This window comes from Haliotis asinina, chromosome 6 (genome assembly GCF_037392515.1).
Source record: "Haliotis asinina isolate JCU_RB_2024 chromosome 6, JCU_Hal_asi_v2, whole genome shotgun sequence".
Classification (NCBI taxonomy): Eukaryota; Metazoa; Mollusca; class Gastropoda; order Lepetellida; family Haliotidae; genus Haliotis; species Haliotis asinina.
The window spans coordinates 59,313,989-59,332,416 of NC_090285.1; the positions used below are offsets into that span (position 1 = coordinate 59,313,989).

At 41.4% G+C, this 18,428-nt stretch overlaps 2 protein-coding genes across 2 annotated transcripts; one reads left to right on the forward strand and one right to left on the reverse strand.

Annotated features, from left to right (window-relative positions):
* The first annotated feature begins 516 nt into the window (after positions 1–516).
* LOC137286381 (interleukin-1 receptor-associated kinase 1-binding protein 1-like) lies at positions 517–4,948 on the forward strand. Its single transcript, XM_067818214.1, has 3 exons — positions 517–903; positions 1,462–1,658; positions 2,404–4,948. Exons 1-3 carry the CDS (start codon positions 613–615, stop codon positions 2,663–2,665), a joined length of 750 nt encoding a protein of 249 aa, XP_067674315.1. The 5' UTR covers positions 517–612; the 3' UTR covers positions 2,666–4,948.
* Positions 4,949–7,117: 2,169 nt separating this feature from the next.
* LOC137286864 (uncharacterized) lies at positions 7,118–16,344 on the reverse strand. Its single transcript, XM_067818877.1, has 5 exons — positions 15,829–16,344; positions 10,209–10,487; positions 9,320–9,457; positions 8,757–8,850; positions 7,118–8,253 (listed from the first exon to the last, which is right to left on the reverse strand). The coding sequence occupies exons 1-5, from the start codon at positions 15,905–15,907 to the stop codon at positions 7,779–7,781; spliced, it is 1,065 nt and encodes a 354-aa protein (XP_067674978.1). The 5' UTR covers positions 15,908–16,344; the 3' UTR covers positions 7,118–7,778.
* Between the last annotated feature and the right edge of the window lie 2,084 nt (positions 16,345–18,428).

Consider the following 18,428-nt stretch of genomic DNA (forward strand, 5'->3'; position numbering starts at 1 on the left):
CAACCACACACACACACACACACACACACACACACACACACACACACACACACACACACACACACACACACACATATTCGCTTATGGTATTCTTAACACACATTTCTCTATTTCTCTACCAGTGCACGTTCACGAGGTTTCAACATTCAACTTACATGGAGTGAAGGTTAGAGGTATGCATGCCACTATTTCCAAACAATGACATATTTCCCAACTGAAATGAAGCTTCATTTCTGTGTTTTTAGTACTGTCTACGTGAAAGCCTACAATTTTAAATTTCTTTGAACATACTGGTACAGAAGTTGTTCATATTCGTTATCTGAAACAGAAGGCAAAGTTATGTTGTGGTCGCTGATAGACATATTGATCTAACCGTTCAGATTTCCTGAGTGAAATTAAGTACCGTTTTTGTGTGATTACGTAGGAGTCTTCAATTAGACTTCTGCAGACTCCTCTGGAACCCTAACTATTCACGTACGTTGCCATGCGTACATTAATCCACATTCGGATGAGAATGTCCTGTCATGTTTTACACCTCTTCACGTAAACAAGTTGAAGCTTGTGTCCTGTTTCAACAGCAAAAGAAGAAAGTGTGGATTTCGGCTCTAACGAATGGCCTCATATCGCCCAGTAAGAGTGTTTGCTGAGATGCAGAATCGCCCGGTGGAGAAATCACCTCACAAGATAATACAGTTTGATGACAACAGGGCAGCATGTGAGCCAGTGTCACCAGGGGACCGGCAAATTCGAGTAACTGCTGTGGGTGAAGTTTCTCAGCCCCCTGATCTGTGTCGCTTCACAGTGCGAGTCACCAGCAAGAAGGACAACCCCCAGGATGCCAAGAACAGCGTGGCCCGGCGCCTAGACTACATCGTGCAGACCCTACAGAACCACGGAATCAAGGTTATAGTATTTTACAATGACTGACAGTATCTCAAATCAGTACTACCAAAAAAGAATACCAACTAAGGCAACTTCACACAGTTCGAATGGGATTCTGTATGTCTGCCTAAACCCGTGAACTCGCTAGCCTGCGGTCTTCATTGTTATTAAAATGTGTGTCATTGTTGCTTGTAAGTTGTATTGGTTAAGGAGTTTTCACAAATCCCCTCGCAGGAAAATGTTCTGCAATTATCTTCTTAAATAAAGAAGCTGCAAGAAGCCTCAACCATCCACTCAGCAGTAGCTGAAAGTGTACTGATTAGGGGGCACTACTTCCAGAATTTTTTAATTTGATCATTTTCGGAAATGAATAATCACAATAATGTTTATGTATACTTCGATGTTTTATGTGAGTAGATGTACATATGTGTATACTACATACTTTTATATATCAAACTTACAGTTGTCTTGAAGTGAAATCACATCTGTTGGTGTTCCTTTATCACTGTCGTAGTGAATCTAGGTCCCTTCAACTTTGACACAACAGTCTGTGACTATTTTACATTTCTACTTCTTCAGGAGGAGGACCTACACATCCATAAACACCTGTCCAGGAGTGACTCGCTGTTTGTGATGGAGACAGAGGTTGGGGTCAAGTTTGGAGATATCAAGAAGAGTGAGAGTGTCAGCAACCTGCTGGTGGAGAAGCTTGATGATACTGTCACTGTCTCCTTGCCTGAGTTCTTCCACACAAACCAGAGTCTAGAGAGTCTCAGGTCAGACTACAAGCCGTACATACAGGGATATTTGTTGGCTATATTAAGACAAAGCTGAGATTAACTATGATCAAGCATGGCAGTCTTTGCCACACTGAGTTTGTGGGCTGGTGCTTCACTGTGGGATCGTGGTTTCAGCACCTCAAAGAATCTTCAGTGTATTGAGAACATGTAATCCTAAATGTACCAAACAAACGTTACATGAACCTGTAATATGTACTAGTGGATAAACCCATGAAGGTCCAGGGTAGAATATGTCTTCAGAAACTATTCTTGCCTTGAAAGGCGACAATGCTTATCGTAAGAGGCAACTACTGGGATCGGGTAGTCAGGCTTACTGACTTGGTTGACAACACGTGTCATCAGTTCCCCATTGCGCAGATGGATGCTCATGCTGTTGATCACTGGATTGTCTGGACCAGATTCGATTATTCACTGACTGCTGCTATGTAGCTGGAATATTGTTGAGATCAGCGCAAAACTAAGCTCACTCACTAGTGGATAAACTTACATATTGCAATAAAGAATTACTTTAATTTCCAAAACATTAATTGTGCATTTTTAATGTTATTCTGTCATAATGGTCATGATATTGTTGTTTATGGGACAAAAGATCTTTCAACAACATTCTCATTGTAAGTGTTGATTTACAAGGAATGTTGTTTGTTAGTATGTGATTTTGCCAAGTCAAGAGAATTGGGAAAATTGTTTCAGTATGTGCTGATAGCATGTTTACATCTTTCAGGAAACAGGCCAGTCTTGTAGCCATCCACAATGCGAAGCAAAAGGCACAGGAAATGGCCCGCTTTGTTCATTTGTCTGTGGGTCGGCCTGTGTACATCATGGAGGAAGACAGCCAGGAGATAGAAGGACACACAGACACAAACTCTGACTCCGTAACCATGACAACAATCCAGGAACGTATCTCAAATGCAACAATAACTGTACGCAGCCGTGTTTCAGCATCGTTTGAACTCAAACCAAAAGTAAAGAAAGTTCTGAGATAGATTCTTTGATTGGTCTACCAGCTTTTTAAGTGAAAAGTGACTGTGATACTTAAGGGAGTTATATGACCTGGCACAGTGATTGCCTCATGAACAACCTGGAGGTTTGGTTTGTATTTCCTAGACAGTTGATAGATGGATGGAAAGCAGATGAGGACTCAAGGACTCTAAGAGGTGACCAGGTATAAGATTATATTGGTTGTGAGATGAAATAAGAACTTCAGCTGCACAAGGGTCATAAGAGCTGTTGAAGTGGAATTGTTTGTGTTGTAGAGAATATGTATTATGTAGTTTAATGGTTATAGCCTTGCCACAGAACTGTAACAATGTCTGTTAAATCAAGTTTACTTTCACTAATATGTATTCATCTGTTGAGATGACACAACTAAATCGTTGATCAACTTCTTTGATTTAACAATGCAATGTTTTGGTATGATAAGTAACCATGTATTCGCAGGTTTTATATGGAGATTTATTATGTGTCCAAGTTAAATATGAAATGGGAATGAAGTTTGAGTTTGATATTTAACTTAGACCCATGATAAATCTCCATATCAAACTCGTGAACACATGGTAACGGATCAACAAGCACCCTAAATAAATGCTATGAATCTGGATTGAAAGAATGAGGCAATCAAAATGCCGGTCGATTGTGTTTGTATACCTTTTTATTCCCCTGGCATGTAATTTGGGGGATATAGTTGACGCCTCGTCCGTCCGTCTGTAATCATTTTGTTTCCAGATGATAACTCAGAAACCATTCGATATTTTTAGACCAAACTTGATAGGTGTAATGATCACAACCTATAGTTGTTCCTTTTGCTATTTACAGAGTTTTGGCAGTTTTATTTGTTTTGTTTTTCCATGGAACATTTTGGTGTTAGTCTAATGGTGGAGCGGGCTTCATTTCCGGAGAGGAACTCAAAAACCGTTCAATATGTTTCTGCAAAACTTGGTAGATGTGTGTGGCAGACCCCAAAGTGGTGCCCTTTGCTATTTACAAATTTTTGTGATTTATTATTTTCTGGGTTTCCATGGAAATGTTTCAGACTTGGTCTCAAAATGGAGGAATGGGCTTCGTTTCTGGAGGAGAAGTCAAAACCCATTCAATATTTTTCTGCAAAACTTGGTAGATATGTGTGGCAGGCCCCAAAGTGGTGCCCTTTGCTATTTACAGGTTTTTGTGATTTATTATTTTCAGGGTTTCCATGGAAATGTTTCGGACTTAGTCTCAAAATGGAGGGATGTGCTTCATTTCCAGAGCATAACTCAAACACCGTTCAATATTTTTCTGCAAAACGTGGTAGATATACCAATCAGAAGCTGCAGTGGTGCCTTTTGTTAGTTACAGGTTTTTGTGATTTATTAGTTTCTTGGTTTCCATGGAAACGATTCAGACTTTGTCTCAAAAGTGAGAGGTGTATTTCATTTCCGGAGCAGAACTAAAAAAATTCTTAATATCTGTCATTGTTACTTGGCAGATATGTGTGGCAGACCCCAAAGTGGTGCCTTTTGCTATTTACATGTATTTATTTATTATTTATTATTTTCTCCATTTCTATGGAAACGTTTCAGACTTAGTCTCAAAATGGAGGAATGGGCTTTGTTTCCGGAGCAGAACTCAGAAACCGTTCAATCTTTTTCTGCAAAATTTGGTAGATATATCAGTCGGAACCTAAAGTGGTGCCTTTTGCTACTTGCAGGTTTCTGTGATTTATTATTTTATCAGTTTCCATGGAAACGTTTCGGACTTATTCTCAAAAGTGAGAGGTTTGTCTGGTTTCCGGAGCAGAACTTCTTAATATCTGTCAGTGTTACTTGGTAGATGTGTGTGGCAGACCATAAAGTGGTGCCTTTTGCTGTTTACAGGCTTTTATGATGTAATATTTTCTCGGTTCCATGAACACATTGCTGACTTTGTTTCTGGAGCACAACTCGAACACCATTTCATATCTTTCGAAAGATCTTGGAAGATATACGAGACAGATCTTGAAATGGTGACTTTATCTGATTACAGATATATGGCATTTATATTTTTCATGAATTCCATGGAAACAATTCAGACTTGGTCTAACAACACAATAAGTAACTGATTTGTCCTTTCAAATAAGTTGGGGCTGGGGGGATATATCATCTTCTGACAAAAACAAATTACATCCGTCCTTTGTATTCATCCGTCCTTTGTAATTCTGCATGCTGCTGCAACAATAGTAAATGTTCAGTATTTTTTACCACGATGTGAATATACAGTGTATATTTATTGTAGCATTAAAAGTATTGGGAGTATCAGCTTGAAGTGTTTTTTGTTCAAGGGAGATAACTCCTGGATGGTTCATAATACATCTTGTACATCATCCATTCAACAAGTCAATTTGATTGATTTTTCATAATTTTGCATCATAAACTGTGGTTAATTTCATGCAAAGACAGCTTTGAAGATAGATAGTAGATAATATATATAATGATTATTTTTTTAAATAGTTACTTGATGGTGAAAAACATGCTGTGATTTCAGCAAATCTTACCCTTTGCCAGTAGGTCAAATCGATTGCATGTATGTCAATAACGTTTGACAGTGATGTATGTGTAAAACACTAAATGATTTAACGTAGAGGCACTGCCTTTCTTATGTAGAATGTCAATGTGTCAATCTATATAAATATGAGGTACATAAATATTTCATTACACATGAAAGGAAACAGGAACCATGCACCGATGAAGAATGCAAAATCATTTTGAAACATTTGTTTAAATGAGAGATGCATTTGCCATATTCGCTAGTAAACTGACCACTTTATATACATGGAAATTTTTAATCATGGAATTATTTGTCTGGAAGATGGGCATGCAGTACTTGCAAAATGATAAAATACTAGTTACATCACTATCATAATTCAGAATATATACCCATTTGGATGTTTTTTTGTTTGGAACCTATTCAAGAAGAATCTCATTTAACATTGCAATACATTTTAAACATCTCTTTCTTTGGTTTCTTTTTGCTTTGAGCTGATGTGTAGGTAGGTCCGAATTGATGTTTGATAACATATTTAATTATCCGGACTGGCGTTATTTCAGTAGATGCTCTGGGCTTTTCAAGAGGGATGTCTCAATATTCAAGTTAGTTATGACGCATTAATACAGATATGTACTGTTGGTCTCCTGTGCAATGATTCTTTGACTTTTGATCATGGATATCTCAAATTTGGAACTCATTAGAGGGAAACCGTCTACAATAGTTTGTAATACAACATATAAAACGAGTTACATCTGCTCTTCACCTAACACATGACTGGGGATCACTTTTGATGGCATGGAAGACTTGTTCGAAACGGTAGCTCTTTACTAGAATCAGGCAATGGACAAACGAACCAAGAGTTAGTATGAGTAACCTCAGATATGGCAAGATGTGGACCAACTCCTTTTTTAAATGTTACTCTTAATGCTGAATCTTCACAAGGAAGGAAACGCATTCTCTTCCCACAGAGGTTACTCCTGTCATGTCCTACATAAGAAGATATGACAAGAGTAACCTCTGTGGGAAGAGAAAGAAGGAAACGTGAATCAAGAGGTTACTGCTGACCAGTTCTTCAGAGCATGTTTCTTAGCATTCCAAACGGATAAAGTACATTGTCTTACCACGTGTGCTGCAGAACGTGCGATGCAGTGGGAGGTGCCCTTAGAAAATGTGTGGAAATACTTTAGTTGTGTAGAAGCAAGATGTACGGATGATATCCGGCCTAGTTAAACCATATACCAGCATTCAGCTGAGGGCCTTCTTCAGAGGCTGATGGAGATCTTCAGACTCGCATCTAGCCCAGAAACATAGATAGGTTACTAAACAAATACGTGTCTATAAAAATACAACGAAAACACCATCCAAACAAACACACTAAATATGTAAATAGTGTATAATTAATATCTGAGCTTAATGTAAGGTGATCTCAACTTTTCCTGTCATCTAAAGTTGGACTAATGTTTAATATGGTCTCTAAGAAGGGAGAGACATGGCTGGGTATGTGAGGTATTCGCACCCTAAACGTCCCTTGCCTTTGATTACAAAAGTGTAAATCCATAACTCTTCACACGACATATGTATTTCAGTGAATAAAAATGTCAACACACGCCGACTGAATTATAATAAATACCCCACGTGGTTGTGATCATCACAAAATTGTCTTTCGATTCAATCACCTCGGCCGTCTCAGTAGTTCCATAAACAATACGCATGAGCAACACCAGAGCTGGTAACGCTGCTTTGAAGAGCATTTCATGAAGACACTTGAATGACAACTTAAAAGGGAATCAGGTCGATAATTAATCATATCAAACTATGGATGAATACGGAACATTCGACCAGCGGAACCTGCATCCACTGACCGAGCAAAGCGCATTCCGAGACCTTAATCTAGTAAGCCACCTAAAAGAAACTCGCAGAGACAAATGACAAGACGGTTTCGGTAAATATGTATTGTTTAATATTTACAGCGTCACAGCAGTCACAGTCGTCTGTAGTGCATCAAATTGCATTAAAATGAGGCTACACACTGACTGTATGGTGTCACAAAAACACACATCCCCTTTTGATGTTTTTTTTTTTGTCTGTTTTTGAAAAAAATATTATGCCAACATTGAAAAAATCCAACAACGTCACATTTCTGTGTCAATCCCATGTTCTCCATACAACACTTCCATACAGTTCAAACACTCAAACGTCAACAATATAAATAAAAATAATTAACTTGGGCTTGAGTTTCCGAAATCATTTGTTGCTTCCAGAAATCAGCACACGAATCCGGGAGCTGGTCGGCCGGATGAAGGCTTGAACCCATCTCAGAATCACCCAAGCGTTGTCTTTCTTGGAAAGGTTTCAAACAACACAGAGTTCACAAATTTCTGTATCATAAATATTGTCATAGTATATCTCAGGCATCCTTTTGGTCCATGAGACACTAATCACTCGCGAACGTTCGGTGATTGTGAGCAAGTGGTCAGAAAAACGAGGTACAAGCGAACATGCCTCTTGAGCTGCCTTTGGTGTTTTTAACACAGATCTAACTGTCACAGTGGCCGATGGCGACCTATGGATGCCCTTCCCTGTGGTGTCAGGTATAGCCTAGCACAGTGTAGAGAGCTCTGTGTTCGGCACTGCCACTGCATCCAGTCGAACATGCCTTGTGTCCACCCCTTGGGCAGCGCTGACCCCATCACCGGATGTAGCAGATGCACCGACGCCAACAACTCTACTACCCCGAGGATTCATCTCATTGTGCTCTTCCGTTCCATGTGACCCACGCGCTGAGTTACGTTCAGTAGGATTCTGCCCCGTAACATTTGTCTGGTTTGGACTATCTGACGTCATGTCCGGTCTGCCCAATTCGTACACTTCCTCCACCGCGTCAGCTCCTACGGGCGCCACCCTGCTTTCATCGTCATCGTCCTGCTCTGCGGGTGGAGCTCCGAGTCCTTCCCCACCATCTTCAGGGTCTTGCTCATGACAGCGGGATAAGATACATCCAAACTGACCATAGAATAGACCCGAGATTCCGTTGTTCTTGATGAGACCTGGACTGTGAACGTCTTGGTGGACACTGAAACATTGAATACAACGGAATAAGTTTGCGTGTAAATAAGAACAGAAAACTAATCCACCATAGTTTATGGGATATGCTCTTTTACACGAAATATGTGAGTTAGATGTATTCTGGTGGATAATATATTTCAAGGAAATAGCAAATGAGCGATTTGCGTGTAGGCAGCATGTATCGAAACGCAAACTGTTCTACTACTGATACGGATGGTACGTTCAATCCGGCATTCAGAACCCAACATTGATTCTTTTAGATATGGCACATGTCCACTCATTCCGCGTTCCTGGCCGAGTTTACTCTCTCACTTCAGTTCCTTTGCTCACACCCTTTCATCCAACTTGGTAACCCGGCTAACCTCGCACTCTTTTCAGTGCAATCACGAACTCACCCGATTCTACTTACTAACTCGACCAATTCCAATCACTCGTTTCAACTCCGTTTACCCCCATCACTAAGTGAATGGGTTACTCCCCACCTCCTCCCCGATTCACTCACTAACTCACCCGAGAAGCCGCCTGATGACGAGGTAGATGGCGAAGGTGAGAACCAGCAACGTGATGACGACAGCAACAGCACACACGGCAATCAAGGCAGTGTCTGAAACGACGATGCAGTTACGTACAGGTTGGCAAATCGGTGTCCGAACAACAATTACCTTTGGTGAATTACTGACCATCACACTTATTGTTCATCAATCAACAGCTGCCAAATGGACAATGACACCCTTCGTCTGTATTCATTCCCCCCATGAATGTTCAGACAACCAAACAGTACTCGTCGTATTATTAAGACAATAGATTCTCATACAAACCGAACAGTCTCTAAATACAGATACGGGAGCACACGATCTTCAAAGGATAAATCAAAACGTAAAATTAAAGCAAACTTCTTGAAAGATGAAACGACAAAAATCTCATTAAACTGTTCGGTTGGTTTTCTCAACTTGTTAATTGCCTGCAGATGTGAGCCAAGACAGCTCTACACACGATCGAACACAACCGCCTTTGTGATTGTGATATGCCCTGGGGGTAAAACTACAGACATGAATCCCCCATCTCAGGCTTACCATCATTGTTTTGTGGGGTCACCACGGGGTCCGAGTTGGCCACGCGCCTGGGGTGAGTAGGGGGCGGAGTCAAAGGTCGTTTCTGCTGCGGGGGGTCAGGCGTCCTCTGTTCCACGTGGGCAGGTATATTGACGGGTCCTGGAGAGCGAGAACAATGAGGTGTGTTGGTAACCTGTTACTTTTTCAAACACCGGCACTTAATGTACTCTTAATGTTAACATCTGTCTCTAATTTCATTGATACGATTTGGGTTGCCAGGATTACAGCAACCCTCTTACTCTGCACAAAGTGTCTCTGTTACAATAAAATGGGACTGTAATCGGTGATGTTCTCGAGAAAGCGGTCATTTACACAAGTTACACAATCATGAACACGTGATGAAATATACAAAATGTTGGTTGTTTTACGCCGAGCTCAGCGATGTTCCACTAGTAATACAGCGGCCTGTTTACTCTGAACCAAACAATCAAGTTAACATGAACATCATGAACATGGATCGACATACTTGGGTTAAGATGACATGCAACAACCGAGTCTGACTACCGAATCATTTTCGTCCTCTTATATATCAACATAAATTTACCCGTTATTTCCATTGGTCTATACTGACTATATACCCGTACATGTCACGGTTAGAATTGATCTTCAGCAAGCAATGCCTGTACTTAAGAGGACTAAAGAGATCGGGTGGTCAAGTTCGCTGACTCAGATCAGATTGAAGATCAAGATGACAATCAGTGGATTGTCTGGTCCCGATTCGACTATTTACAGACCACCGTCGTATAGCTCGAATATCGTGTTAAACACATAATGCAATAAATATACCATTATAATGGCGAGTTAACATGTACAGAAATGAATTGTCTGATCTATCGTGTGATGGACCTACCAGCTACACAGTCGTACACGACTCTGAGGAAGGTGGCGAAGCCACACTTGGTGGTGTACGTGCCGGGGAAGGAGATGCTACAGTTTCTCTTGCCGTCACAGACGTTCATGCTGAGGATGTTTTCAGTGCAGTCGTCTCTAGTGAGGGTACATAGTCCCCACTGATTCTGACCGAAGAATGATTCCCCCACGGCTATGATGGAGTTTGGGGGGCACGTCAGCGTCACGTTCAGCGTCCTGTTCCTGTCGTCGTCCGTCAGACACATTGTTACTGGAGAATCTATAAACACAAAAGTAATTTGATTGTGCATGTTATTATCACAAACAACACACGTCTGAATGGATGCTAATTATGTAAGTTTCAAGTTTTCAGTATTATATGCACGACCCGCAACACAGCAAATTCACTCCTCTTGCAAACCGATTTTTATTCTTACTCGAACCTGGAATAGGTTTTTGGTCGAATTAATTCCACGGACCACTTACTGAAAACAATAGTTTAGAGCCAAATGTCTTTTATCGTCCAATAAAACATTGACTACAATGAAACGGAAACGGTATTTCAGCTAAACATATTGTGAAAATTCCTATAATAGTGTTTCCATGACAACAGCTCGTGCCCGGAGAGGTCATATTACCAGAAGGCCTTTTGACCGACCCTTGAAACTTAACACCTGTCGCCTGCAGCGCGTGCTGCACGCGCCGGTACAGAAAACATATGGTGATTGGAAATATGCTAAAACAATGCATTGTGTCTGCGGTATTGTCGTAACCAGTTATGTTTAGAAGAACGCGTCGTTGCCTTGAGATAACGGTAATCGATGCATCAATAAGCAAAGCTGTCACCTCGTGCAGGTCGGAAAAAAGAATTGTTCTTGTCTATTGTTTAAAACTTGCTTTGTCGATGGTATTAACTTTTCATGACAAGAATATTCCTGAAGGGTGAATTGCAGTTACTTTAGTACGTGTGACATGTGCATTTTAAAAAGAGTTGTATTTGGCGACCTTTGAACGTGATGGCTTTTCCGGCAGTTAGTCATGTGGACTCCATCGCGGTGAGCCAGGTTCGAACAAGAAATGCCTGTGGTTGATAGCGTGAGCGAAGAACCATGCATTCGGGACATGATGACACACACTAAGTCAAATCACACCATCCGACCTTCAGTTTAGTCACTTCCTTGCATTTACTATTGAATATAGGATGTCAAACCTGCACATGAAATTCCCATATTCTGGGATGCACCGTCATCGGTACTTCACCACCTTACACACGCACATGGTCAGTCTCGGAGTTATTGACCCACATTATTTTCCCTACTGCTAAAGCCGTAAATGAAGCAAGTCTAGGTTCAGGAATCTGCCAACTCACTGTGCCTCGTTTTCAAACTAAATGGGTTTGTTTGTTGCTATCAAAATCATCTTTTCGGGCATTAAACGTTAGTCTACCATGTGAACTGCTCATCCACGTTCAACAAAGACTTCTCAGTACTAAATGTTTTATTGTGTTCGGAACTCGCATACTTTAACATGGGCCTACGGTCGCCTTGGGATGCTAAGATCGCTTTGTGAAAAGGGTCATAGCATGTTATATTTCTATGCACACAAGGACATTCAGTGTTATTCTTCAACTAAACACTGATCACCCATTGAAGTGATCTCTTTATAGTTTTGGACAAAGCACGTTTCTGTGCGAAAACGTGTGACAGGGTGGTCAGCTCTTTCACGTGACCCTGGGGGGTGAGGAAATTAATGAGAGGGTCGGGACTTGGAGGTGGGAGCGTAAACAGAGAGTAATTGAAAACATGTCAGAAACACCGCCGTGGTTTAAGGGGGAGGCATGAGACCGCATCAGGCTATGACTGGAGATAAGGTCCCTAATCCACATTCAACTTCCTCGGTCTTTCCACCGGAACCAGAGGGTCAATCGTCCAGCCAGATGGCGTACCCCACAGCCTAGTGTTATAGAATGCAACAAGAGAACCACCTGGCCTCATCGCGTTTCCTCGAAGCTGGACTGTTGTTTGTACATTTGGGATGGAAACAACACCTGTGCTGCCTTCCTGCGGGACACTCTGGCCAGTCGACAGAAACCTGACAGAGGTTACACTCAGTCTCTGTCTCAGAAAATATAAATTTAAAAAGTAGGGAATATTCCATCATTTTGCGACCTTATCACTAGCCAATGCCAATGCATATGAAAAAAAGGCTGATAATATTATATATCTATAGAGATGAAACATTTCCAAAGGGGATGAATAACTTTTGACATTTTCCCTTAATTTCTCTTCTCCATCTGTTTCCTCCTTGGATTCATCATTTGCATTTCATCCATCTTGAAAATCCACTATCCCTTACTTTTTTAATGACAAGCATAAACATATTCCAAACAACATCGTGTTAAACTGAAAGGAAATCCACTGAGTCGGGAGATGCACAGGAAAGTCCTATCTTCAGTAAGGCTCTAGCACTGCAGAAACGGCTTAGCGGAAAGGGGAATAATGTGGTTTAGGGACTGCGAGACAGACTAGGCAGGGCGAAGTTTCGGCTTCCTGTAATTAAAGGAAGTGTGGCAGCTCCAAGATGATCCCGCGGGATGGGTATGGAGAGGGGGAGGTTCTCCTCTAATGCCTGATTTCTGGAGACGGCGGGCTTGTCGGAAGGGGCGTACATCATGGGGAGACGGACTATATTTAGGCTTGATGAAACCATGCAGGATGCGCATTATTACCCGACTAGAGTAGACGAAGGGCCGTTATGTGGTGTGCCCTGAACCAGGTAATGCTGATCAGGCTCTTTAGAACACACAACTAGGAGAGGCAGACTAACGCTCAGTCCCTGAATATGTAATATTGATAAGAACAAGTAAACCCAATTAACTTGAAAAAGGGCCCCAGTGAGTTTGGCGTATTTTGTCTCACAGTCCCTGAACCACATCATTTCACCCAGTGCCAAGCCTTCTCTGCAGTGCTAAAGCCCTAAATTAAGCAAGTCTAGATTTCCCCACGTTCGGGAATCTCTCGTCTCCCTAGGGCTCCTTTTCAATTAAAATGGGTTTGTTTGCTACTATCAAAATTATATATATTCAGAGACTAAGCATTAGTTGGGAGTATCAGGGAAAATCTAGAATTCCTTCATGTAGGGCTGTAAAGTTGCAGGAAGGGCTAGACAATGGAAAATATTATGTGGTAGAGGAACTATGAGGCGGACTACCAAGAGAGGTGCAGTCTGGATATCCAAAGGGAAAACCCCGTGTTTGGGCGTATTTCATCTCCATAAGCAAATCCGTACATCAGCGGAGTTATACCACTGTATTTTAAGCTTGCAGAATCGGATGATATGTTTTGACAAATATTTCAGCTGATAACACCAGACATTGGGTTTCCAAGTCACTGCGAATGGTACAATGTGCCTGTCCGTGGTATAGCAGATTTGACAGAACTCAAGATGTACCCTTGTCGCTGTGAATGAGACACTGAGTGCGTCATGGATATCAGTCATTGAGACGAGTGTTATGTCAATATAGCAAGATGTCGCCGACTTTGCCATGCGTTGGTATGACATTATAACCAATCTGGGAGTAGAACCAGTAGTGTAAGTGTGGCGTAGGAGGGATTTCAATGTTTTCATATCCCTACGCCCGCAAGCAGATTGTATCTGTCGACTTAACCTGGTTAGAAAGACTGGTGACAAAAGTATGCCAATATGCTAATCTCTTGATCCCTAACAGGCGACACCGTGTTACATCAGATCGCTTTGCTGTCCCCGGGGATGGGAGTCTGACCCCCGGGATGATGGTGTGTCAGATACAGGATAACCAGCCCCGAGGATGTGTGCCAGACAAAAGGTCGAGTCATTACGTCGCTTATTAATTATAAATGTCATAGATACGCATCTCTACGTTCGATACTCAAGACTCCTCCCCACATTTGTTCCGCGTTTCGGCACGCAGAGTATTTGTTGTGTTCGAAGGTCAGCTTTGAAATCCAAGGCTTCCAGGCATTGTCTTGCGTAAAACGTTCAAATACCATAAAAAATCAAATACCATACGACCTAACAGACCCATGTGCCGCTTCCTTTCCTCATGAGTTTCATTTAGATGCAACAGTGGAATGGAACAGTGGAACGTACTTACATAGTTCGAACATTAATCACTGGGCCACATCAATGAATGATGTTGATTTGTGGATTGATCTTTCAGTTGTATTATGGCAGGTTTGTTGAGTATGTACAGCCGTGCCCGTGTGTGGCCCAGCCTGAGGGTAGCCATATCCTGCCCTTGCCTGCCGCTGTCTTGTTCTCACAGTCCTCTAACATGGGAACTCGCCGCCCTTTACGTCATGCCTGTGTGTGATATGTCACCATGTGTGGAGCATCGGTTCATAACGCAAGAAGGTAGACCATGTCGGCATGTATATCCCAGGCGTGGGGTATGTCAACGTATATGAACGACAATAATATGGTGTGCGTTATCGTAGATATCACATTGTACCCCCATATCGAGTCAAACGTATGTTCGCCATTGAACAACTCTGCAATACAGATGCATGAGCTCTTCGGTGAAAAAGATGCACTTGTTGTAATGTACGTACGCGGATCAGTGTTATGCAGCACGAAACTTGACAGTACGTATTCTGTTACAGGTTACGTGCTCCGTATCCGATATTCTCGTCAATATCCGACAGGCGCACGCATGTCACTGAAATATGTGCATGACATGTACTTGTATACTACTAGGGTGGAATGTGCATATTAGGAATGTTTACGCCACTAAATATTCTAGGGGTACGCAAACGTAATTAATTTTGTTTTTTAAACGTAGCTACTATCGGTATCTGAACGAAAATTGTTTGTAAGTGCACTCTCATGCACGTATGTTGGAACAGTATTGTTCAGGCCAAATGGCTACGCATGGCTACTGCTTTGCATGCCGGAGGCAAGTTAGAGTGTCATGACAACTAATTCTGTTCTTAACATAGGCCATGTTAAACATAAACAACAGTTCAAATAAACTGTTGTCTTGTGGTCACGCTTGGTGTCCACCTCTGACACAAAGACCAACACGCTGCCGTCGGTGAGGTCATATTGGACAGCTGGCATCCCCTGCTGGAGGAGACATCTATAAGAAACCAGATATACCAACCACCACGGAATAAAGATGTACTAGTATTTACACGATTTTAGATCCCAAGTCTGCCGGAAATGTCAGTATAAATTTCCAAAATGGGATAAAACATTTCGAAAATAATACTACGTGAAATAACTTTCAGGCTGTATGAGATAATATGTACTTTATGTCAGTGTATATGGTCTCTGGTGATATCAGACAGGCGGTATGGTCCACGTTAAATAATGTAATTTCAGAATTCACAGGCTACAACACACTTTGTCAGTGTGCACGTGTGAAGGAGAATAAGTATATCAACACGTGCGCTTTATAATCCGCATGTACATGTGTTGCTTATTTTCGCTACATGGTGTGTAAGAGTGGATCTTGCTTTCAGCAGTAGCAGCATCGCCGTCAGGTTACATGTCTAAAGTCCATGAAGTGACATTTAACATTTACACGAGTACGTGAATTAATAATGGACATTGTTGAGAACTGTGAATGTACTGATATTTACCTTGAGACATCACTGTAGAGAGTGACGCAAGCAACAGCAGCATTCGAACACACAGGGACATCCTATCTGTTGTAAACATTGTTGACTAGTAGATCTCTCTCTGCATCAGTATCCGATTTTTGCCTCACTGTAAAGTTGAATCGTGTCGTCTGCTTCACCACCGGATATCGTCTGCTAAACTGACAGCGCTCACTTCTCCAAGACAACACGAAAGCGCACTAGGTGCATAAAATACATTTACTGTCGTAGAAAGTTCAAGAAAGCCTCCCAAACCCTTCTGTCGTCGTATACCTGTGAGTTTTTCAAGAAGGTGTTTTGGTATGAATTCTGCAAAGACATCTGCCGTTGTAACCTAATCTCTCCCGCTGAAGGGAATACGGGTCACGGTTGGCTAGTTGTCAGAGTGTTCAACCAATCAGCGCCAAGCAGAGTCGCAGCTGCACAGCGCACGGAGCACAAAGGCTCAGTTGCCCCGGGCAGAAAACAATTGTAGGGTGGAGCGTGCGAGCTTTTCACAACACTACCGGCTCGTCATCCACGGGTCATCCCCTATACACAACTTCATTCATCTGAAAATGTTAGCACCAAAATTTATTGACAAGAAAGGAAATTGTATCTGTGAACTTTAACATGGGCGCTTCTTGGATTGGCTTAGCTTTGAATGAGAATCACTAGAGCGTATCGCGAAATGGGAGATAGCACAGCTTCAGCAGTGTGGAAGGAGGGACAAGGAAAGATGGACTCTGGAGCAAATAGGGGATGGGGGAGGGAGCGGGTGCTGTAGGAGATGGCTTTAGAAATGAATAGAAAATGAAAGGTACTCCGAAAATGGCGGGAATTTAGAGCAGGTGTTGAGAGCGCGCTTTCCGATCCAGCTTGTGATTGTTCCCTGATATGTCATAAATCTCAGTGACATGGTGGAGTCTTGATTAAAGTGACTGTAAAAGCTACATTTTTAACGCTGAACAATGTACTTAATGCACACTGCCATATTATGTGAAACACTACACTGCATGTATATTAAACTTAAAATATACTTTGTACAATACGTACATAAATTACACGTAGATATTATAAACCGGGGTCAAATTAAATTCTGATTCTGCTTTGACTTCATTTGTTCCAGATTTCGAAAATACTTTGAGAATAAACTTTCACGATAAAAGTTTATCAAATTGTGGTTGTGGACTGGGTTCGAATCCCGGCTCTACCTGATCATGGTTCTGGATGTGTCAACACCTAGCCCTCACTCGTGGATTCAACAGTAGTGTACACGTCTGAGGCATGCGTCCCTTCGTCAATAACATGACACGTCGTGACATAGCAGGTGAGCATGTTTTTACCCAGCTTTTAGCAATATTCCAGCAATATTTCAACAATATCTCACAAAAAGGGCTTCACACGTTGAACTATTGTGGAGAGTCGAATCCAGGCCTCCCCATCGCCCCGTGATAACAGGAAAACTGTCAAAGTCGGCGATATACCCAGCTCACCCACTATAGAAGCTTCGTGGAGGGAAAGAAGAATATTCTAATCATTATTATTAATCGTAATTTGTTATATTTCTTGACTGAATCCATGTCGTTTTAATAACGATATAACAGTTTCACATCAAGGAAGACTTGCCACTGCAGTGAAAGCACTCAGACTCTGACCAAGCTGATTCACGCATTTGGCCCGGTGAAGTGGAGATACGTTTTTCAAGTTGAGTTTTAATCCTATGACTTACGTTATTGGGTTTCCGAATACAGTATAATTCCATCTGTTGTACATTTTGTGTTGTTGTCACCACAACGGAAAGGCTTTGCTACAAGGTCAGGATATAAAACCGAGTTTTGCCACAATGTCAGAGCATAAACCGAGTTTTACCACAACGTCATGGCATAAACCGAGTTTGCCACAATATCTGCGCATGAAACGTTTTTGCCCAGTGATGGACCGAACTTTGCCACAATGCCACAGCTTTACCTTAATGGTTGAGTATAAAGCGAACGTTTCCACAATGACACGATATAACCTGACTGGCATCAAGAATGCCAACCTATCGCTTACCAAAGAGATGTTATAATATGACGTTTTTGTGTGATAGAAATGGACACAAAAACTAGGTGGCTGATATAAAACATTTATTTTCTAATTGATTTAGAGATGTTTGACATAACCAGAATCTGGAAATATAGCCCAAATCCATCAAATCACTTACTCAAACACTAAAAATAAGTATTTTCAAAAGCGGCAAGGAAGACTATATATTTCAAGCAAATGCGGCATTTATGTTGTGTTTATAACAATATCCATACCGAAATCAAGTCTACCTTGATTAAATGTAAAGAAAATATGGAATAAGTCTAACACGATTCCGATGTTCATCGGAGAAAGACAGATACGTAAATATGAATAGAGAACATAAAACCTGTCAACCTTTTATGCAAATAAAATGCCGTTGAAGACGAGTATAATTTTCTTCTTGTATGCCATTACCGTAATCTTGGAAGCAAATATATGAGAAAAAAAATATTATGTCTATCCAAACAGGCATAAGCCTTCACTATTGCTGCAGAGTTCAAATACTAAAGAAATTGAAAACTTGTCTATGTATA